At 49.5% G+C, this 7,355-nt stretch overlaps 3 protein-coding genes across 3 annotated transcripts; all 3 read right to left on the bottom strand.

The window, feature by feature from the left end:
- Positions 1-3,812: 3,812 nt before the first annotated feature.
- On the bottom strand, positions 3,813-4,121 carry LAESUDRAFT_631554 (uncharacterized protein; the record flags this gene model as incomplete). Its single annotated transcript, XM_040903402.1, has 2 exons — positions 3,813-3,926; positions 3,969-4,121. Coding segments are annotated over 2 exons (267 nt in total), but the record flags the coding sequence as incomplete, so codon positions are not given.
- Positions 4,122-4,804: 683 nt separating this feature from the next.
- Positions 4,805-5,452, bottom strand: LAESUDRAFT_785808 (uncharacterized protein; the record flags this gene model as incomplete). Its single annotated transcript, XM_040913880.1, has 1 exon — positions 4,805-5,452. A coding segment is annotated over one exon (648 nt), but the record flags the coding sequence as incomplete, so codon positions are not given.
- Positions 5,453-6,151: 699 nt separating this feature from the next.
- On the bottom strand, positions 6,152-7,317 carry LAESUDRAFT_761180 (uncharacterized protein; the record flags this gene model as incomplete). Its single annotated transcript, XM_040912874.1, has 2 exons — positions 6,152-6,457; positions 6,532-7,317. Coding segments are annotated over 2 exons (1,092 nt in total), but the record flags the coding sequence as incomplete, so codon positions are not given.
- Between the last annotated feature and the right edge of the window lie 38 nt (positions 7,318-7,355).

Genomic DNA, 7,355 nt, shown 5'->3' with positions numbered 1-7,355 from the left:
TCACGTGACTTCTTGTGCGACGAGAAATGATGAAAAATAATATGCTCCTTAATAGCATTTGTTCCTATAATGACTTGTCAGGTAAAACCGTGACATCACCCCCTTCTCAGGGTTCATCGTCCCGATGAGCCAAAGCCTCTGGCGCCTCTTATTGTTCGTTTTGCGAGCGAACTGTCTGCCTCTGAAATAATTCCTGGTGCGTATCGTTCGCATATGAACTGGGCAATCCGATCGCCTGTCTTGACCTCGAATGGTTCGCTGGTTGTGTTTACCAGCAGAACCTTGATCTCCCCTGTGTAGTCCGGGTCTACTACCCCTGCTGCGACATCAATTCCTTTGAGGGCTAACCCACTCCGGGGGGCTACTCGAATGTATGTCCATTTTGGGGGGTCAACCGCCAACCCGGTGCCGACGAGCATTCTGGACTGTGGAGGGATGTTTAAGTCTTGGACGGATTTGACATCCCATCCTACAGCTTCATGAGATCCCTTGTAGGGGGCTCGGGCGTTTGGATGAAGGCGGAAGAAAAACATGAACTCATCAGGGTGGTCAGACAGGGCAATTTTGTGCGCTTTGCGCGTTCGCGGCTTAGCTCTTGGAGCGTCTGGGTGTGTCTTATGGAATTCCTCTACTTTGTCTTTGACATTCGTGAGGTTTTCCAGTGGTTCCCAAGTGTTATCGCTGTGGTCATAGTCTAACCACTTAACGAGGTACTGGGTTTTGTTATACCTAACTCTTGAATCCAGAATGTCTTCTACATCCCATTCTTCTTCTCCGTCGATGATGACTGGAGGGTTAGGGGGAGGTATGCGTCCTGGAATCGAGTCTTGATGGAACATGATTAGCTTTGAAGCGTGAAACACAGGATGTATTTTCATGTCTGCTGGTAGCTGCAGTTTGAAGGATACTGTCCCGATCTTTTCGAGGATCTTGAATGGTCCATAGTTTTGAGTTGCAAGCTTCTGGCTTTTGACCTTTACATGGAGATCTTTTCCTCGAATAAGCACTTCGTCTCCTACTTTGAAAGGGACGTTCTGCTTTTTAAGATCGAAGTACCATTTCATACGTTCTGCTGCTAATGACAGAGCGGCACGTGCTTGTTCCTGTGCTTGGTCGCGGTTATGGAATAAATGTTCCAGGGATGGATGTTGTATCCCGTCCAATACATCGGGTGCCATGCGGGGATGTCGGCCATGCTCTATGAAGAACGGTGATAAACCTGTCGATTCTGAAGCTTGGTTGTTGTATGCGAATTCCGCCGTGGGCAATAATGTGGCCCAATCGGTTTGTCGGTAGTTGCAGTACATACGCAAGTATTGCTCCAAAATCTGATTGACCCGTTCGGTTTGTCCGTCTGTTTCAGGGTGATAAGCTGTAGACATTGTCGATTTAATGTGAAGTTTCTGACAAAACTCCTGGAATAGTTTGGCTGAGAACTGAGTGCCTCGATCAGATATGATCTGCCTAGGAATTCCATGAAGTTTGAATACTTCATTGTAGAAAATCGACGCTACTTGAGATGCTGTCACCGTGTCATCTACTGCATAGTAGTGAGCATGTTTGGTAAATCGGTCGACGACTACCAGAATGGCAGTCTTCTTTTCTCCCCTATGGTCTGGGCTTGGCGGTAACTGTGTAATCAGGTCACAGGTAACCATTTCCCAAGGCCCTTGTGGTACTGGATTAGGTTGTAGCAGTCCATACGGCTTTTGCTTGCTCGTCTTGTTTCTTTGACAAGCCACACAGCCTTGGACATACTTTTTGACATCAATGGTAAGCCCTGGCCACCAATAATTCCTGCTGATCAATTCTTGCGTTTTCCATCATCCGGCGTGTCCGGCGGTGGAAATGTCATGGTGTAGCTTGATCAGCTCATTCCGCAGCGTAGAGTCCTTTGGAACGTAGACCTTTCCTCTTCTGAGCAGCAATCCATGCTCGAAGTTCCACTCTTGAAGGTCTTTTCCGAACTCTCGCTTGCCAGTTTTTAGTAGGTGCTGGTAACCTTTAGTCATTTCGTCGTCTTTTAGTGCCGATTTCACTCTTTCTAGAAGTTTTGCATCGTCAACTTCGGAGAAATGAGTGGCTGAGATCGCGTGGATGGCAAAGTATTCGGGTCGAAGTAAAGTTTGCCCTGAATTGTCATTGCTCACCCCCTTCTCATGATCTGGCCTCCTGGACAGAGGATCGGCACGCATCATCGTCTTTCCGGGGCGGTGACGGAGAATGAAGTTAAATCTTGTAAGGTAAAGTGACCAGCGAGCTTGTCGTCTGGTCAGTGTTTGAGCTTGTCGGAAATAGGTAAGATTAAGGTGATCCAACCATATCTCAACTGGGTGCGGGTGTCCTTCAAAGTACTGCCGGTACTCTTCTAAGGCCCGAATGATGGCTAGCATCTCCTTGTCGTAGATCTCGTAATTGCGCTCATGTTCATTGAGCGATTTGGAGTAGTATGCGACAGGATGCCAAAGTTCATCGTCTCCCAACTGTTCAAGGACCGCGCCTGTGGCGAAGTCCGAGGCATCCGTTTCCAATCTAAAGGGACGGACTGCGTTGGGGAGTGCTAGAATTGGGGCGGAAGTGAATGCAGTCTTGAGGGCCTCAAATGCCTTTTGTTGAGGTTCTTCCCATTTCCATGGTGCGTCCTTACGTGTTAATAGAGTCAAGGGTCGGGTCATCGATCCGAAATCCTTGATGAATCGTCGATAGAAATTCGCCAGACCAAGGAATGCTTGTACTTGCTTTACCTTGGTGGGCACCGGCCATTTGAGCACGCCATCGACCTTTTCTGAGTCCATCTGTATTGACCCTTTTGAGATTATGAGTCCGAGAAACTTGACGAAAGTGGTCGCAAAGTGACACTTTTCTGGTTTTACGAACAGGTCATTGTCTTGGAGTCGTTGTAGGACTTCTTTGGTCAGACGGTCGTGTTCCTCCTGGTTATCCGTAAAGATGATGATGTCATCTATATAGACTGCCACCTTTCCAGTGCGAATGAGATCGCCTAAAACGTCGTTCATCATTGCCTGGAAAGTGCTAGGGGCGTTACAGAATCCGAAGTACATGACAGTGGGTTCGAATAGCCCTCTATGGGTAATGAACGCTGCCTTTTCCTCATCTCCCTTGCGAAGGCGTACATTATTGTACCCCCATCTCAGATCTAGTGTAGTGAATATACTAGCTCTTGAGAGTCCGTCGATGAGATCGTTGATTCGGGGGAGTGGGAATTTGTTCTTCTTGGTAACGCTGTTTAACGCCCTGTAGTCTTGGACTAATCTAAGGGACCCATCCTTTTTCTTGACGAAAAATACTGGAGCGGCGTAAGGGGATTTAGACGGTCGAATGTAGCCTTTGGCTTGTTCGCCGTCAATCCATTCGTCGAGCGAGTTCTTCTCTCGTAAGGACATAGGGTATACTTTTGCCGGTCTCGGGGTTGCCGCGTCTGGGACAAGATCAATTGCGTGATCGTAGGGCTTACGCGTCGGCATTCTTTCCGAGCTCTTCTTTGAGAACACATCTCCGAATTGATGAAATTCTGGAGGGATGAATTTGGACCAATATTCTTTGTCCTGTGTCTTTTCTGCCGGCTGTTCTACCAAATGCTCCTTCACCTTCTTGCTTATGCCTAGGATGTCGTGCACCATGTTACGAAGATCCTGGTCTTGCAAGTCTATCCAGTTGATGAAGCTTTCTTCCTGATCCCATCCGTCATCCATGTGTACGTCAGGGAGAATTGCTTCATCTTCGAGCCGGGGTTGCGATAGAAGGTTGACTTCTTCCTCGCATACTTTGACTCGTTGATGCCTCGTGTGTCTGCATCTTGAGAACGTGACCTCTCTGTGTTCCCAGTCAACTCGGGGGTTATGTTCTTGTAGAAATTTCATGCCAAGGATCATTGACATGCGTCCAAGGTTTGTGACGAGCAAACTCTCAGTGGACCGGTGCTCCCCGATTAAGATGCTTGTGACTACACGATGCGTAATTGCGCCACCTTTGTTGGGGCTAGCGTCTGCATTCAGGATTCGGATTTCATGGTTTAGAGGTATCATCTTAAACCCGTGCTTCTCAGCAAATCTTTGGTCGATGTAGCAGGAGAATGCTCCAGAATCCAATAGTGCCATTGTCTGGATTTCCCGTGATACGAATCTTATCGGCAATTCGATCGAATGTTTAGAAAAACCTGCGGACGCAATATATAGATGGTCGCTAGGTACATTCGTTCTCACGGTACTAATACAATTGTCCTGAAGTGTGACACCAGATTCGTCTACACTTCGTACTGAAGATCCTCTGAGAATTCGTCTATCTCGACGATTCTCGCATTGGTATCCTTGACCGTAGATGTTGATATGGCAGACTCTGTGTCTGCACCGCGCGCCTTGCCTTTACCCTTGCTGGACGGTGGGGTAGTCGTCATGGTGCTCATGCCACGAAGTGCAGCAATTGCCTGTTCCAATGCCGCAATTTGAGCTGATGAGCCCGCGCTACTTTCTTCCTCCACCTGCCGCACATTTGTCGCCTTGCCCTTCCCTTTTCCTTGCCCTTGCTTTGGGGTGGTTCGTGTCTGAAACCGCTTGCCCTTGTATTCAGGTTTGGGAGAGGGACACCGCTTTCCTCGTTCATAGGCGTGCTTTCCACAAAACAAGCATAGCTTGTTTGCCAGCCACCTGTCTTGTTCCGGGGAAAGTTCGTGTGCGATTCGTGCGCTGGTGTCCATTGCGTTAGGGTCTTTAGGAGCGGTCGCCCTGGTTCCAGTGGTTTGTCCGGTAGACTTGTTGCCCGTCATCTGTTGGAGATGTTTGATTTCGATCTCTAGGCAGAATTCCAGGTAGTCCATCCAAGTGGTTGGGATCTTGGAGGGATCTAAAGTCTCCGTTACCGACATGACCGTCTGAATATGGGTCGATCGTTGTTCCCTGATTTTGACGATTAAGTCTTCGTCGGAGTATCCTGATTCGGGGGCGTATGCCCTGAAATTCTCCGCGAAGGCAATCATCGTCTTGTGGCGGATTGCGCAGTGTGCGTCGAGCAGTGATTGTGCCGTGCGCTTGGGGTCAAGCGTCTTGTATGCCATCTCCAATTTCCGAGTGTATTCGGCCCATGTGCCGACGTCTTGTCCGGAGGCGAGCTTGATTGCGTACTCTTTCATGTATAGAGCAGCTCCGCCTTCCAGATGTGCGTTGGCTTGACGAATTTTGTCCTTATCGTCAGTGAAATGGTTATAATCGAGCCAGATGAGCAGGTTCGTGAACCAAGTTTCAAAGTTTTCTGACGACTTCCTTCCCGAATACTTGAGGGGATCGGGAAGCTTGATTCGTCGGGGCGATTGACTGGTTTGGCCGGCCGGTTGTTGAATACCTGTGGAGGGCGCATTGATGATGGCATTATTGAGTCGAGACTCCAAGCCAACAATGTAAGTAGTGGTCTTTTCCTGAGCCTCCTTCAGGGCGACCATGTTGCCGTAAAGGGCGTCCATCTGACCCTTTACTTCATCCTTGTAATCTTCGAAGTCCTTGCGGATCGCTTGGGCTTCGGCTGTCAGACTATTATTGGACTTGACGAGCCGTTCGTTGTCGGCGGAGAGGGTGCCGATCTGTGCTCTGGCCGTTTTTAACTGCTCGGTCAATTCTTCCATCCTTATTTCGATGTGAATACGAAACAGTACTTCTGCTTCCAATGAGGCCACCGTGCGCTCGTGTCGCTCATCCATCTTTTGACGTAAAGCCTCGTACGAGCTTACAACGTCTCTCATGACGAATGACCGTACTACGTTCATTACCCATTCCTTGACGTCGTTTGGAATGGTGTTGGGTGCAGCGGCATTGGCAGCTTCTTCAATGGTAGCGTAAGGGACTCCCTGCCATTCCCAAGTCTGAGGTGTGGCGAATGCTGGCAGGGTAGTGGGCGACGGGTTTCTGACTACTCCCGACGCCTTGGGTGTGCTGCTAGTATGGGGTTCATCCGCAGGGGCAGCTGGTCCTGCTTCTGATGATGTGGAAGTGGCCTGACTCCTCCAGGGGTCAGCAGGCTCACTCATTGTGTGTCCTCCGGGGAACGAAACACCTCCAAGGTTGTATTGAGACATGGGGATTGATGTCGAGGATAATGGAAAAGATGTGACGGACAATGTGAAACTTGATCCTCGGTCTCTGTCTTAGAAGGGTTCGGGGTTCTCCTCGATGAGTCCTTCTTCTTCTAACTCCTCTCGTAGAGCTTCTGCTCGGTCGTGCCAGTATTCTTGCTCTTCTTCAAAATCAGGGATGAGCCGGAATGGTGCCGAGTAGGTGGTGTAACCGTGTACTTGTACCGTGTAGTGGTAAAGCACTTGTTGCCAATTGGTGACGAGAGGTTGATAGATGAAGTATGCGGTGCAGATGACTGTGAGTTGTCCCTGCGCCGGGCGATAAAAGTCCACGATGTAGTTTTGATATATGAAGGCGATTTGATATCGAGGCATAAACTACTCGCGATGGTACAAAAGAATATTTACTGGTCCTAGTAAGGCCAGTAGCACGACTCTTTCTCAAACTTCACTATCTCCTTGCCTACACGCTCCTGTTCCTTATTGATTCCCTTGAAGGAAATCTTTCCTAGTCCTACGCAAAGCTTGATAGCGATGCGTCTATCGACGAATGTGAAGTCGTGTCCTGCCCCGATGCGATCGTTTATCACCGACAGATGTCGAAGAATTCTATCTCGACACTTCAACTGCTCCTCTGTGAACTTGGCAGCAATGTGTGGCTGCTGCAAAACCTTGTATCGCTGAATGGTAGCATATACGGTTGGCGCGATGTTCTCGGGAAGAGTTCCTTTGGGATTCTCGTGGATCCCGCGAGGATGATAGTTCTTTGAGAGCGCGAATTCGAGGACGTTGATAGCGGGGAATATATCGAAGGGATGTGCGGGGGGAATAGGGATGAGCGGGGTGAGTGCGTCTTTTGGGATTCCTTCTAGCCAGAGGCTGACCTTGCGTGCTTGTTGGCGACGCTCAGCTGTGATGCCTTGTGAGCTGGCTTGTGGAGGCTTCGCTTGGACGAGGTTCCCCTGGGTTAGGCGATGCGTGCGACGCGGATCTCGTTGGTACGGGTGGTAGCGTCCGTTGGGCGGAACGATACCGTTGTGTACTTGAGGTGCTTTGCCGGTCGGTGCAGCGCTGTTCCTTTTGAAGGAAGGAAGCGGCTTAGGCGGTATAGACGCGGAGGAAGTGTATGAGGGAAGTGGTGTGGAAAAAGCCCTGCCCTGGGCGGATGTATCTCTGGGCGAAAATGCGCGGCTACCAGTGTTAGACACTTGGTAGGGGCGTAAAAGGTCAGTCTTATTCTAATGTCACGGCACGCCGATGACAAAGATAGACAACC

The sequence above is a fragment of the Laetiporus sulphureus genome (genome assembly GCF_001632365.1).
Source record: "Laetiporus sulphureus 93-53 unplaced genomic scaffold LAESUscaffold_33, whole genome shotgun sequence".
NCBI classification, from domain to species: Eukaryota; Fungi; Basidiomycota; class Agaricomycetes; order Polyporales; family Laetiporaceae; genus Laetiporus; species Laetiporus sulphureus.
Note: the sequence above shows the minus strand (reverse complement) of the source record. Positions and strands in the feature narration are given on the sequence as shown.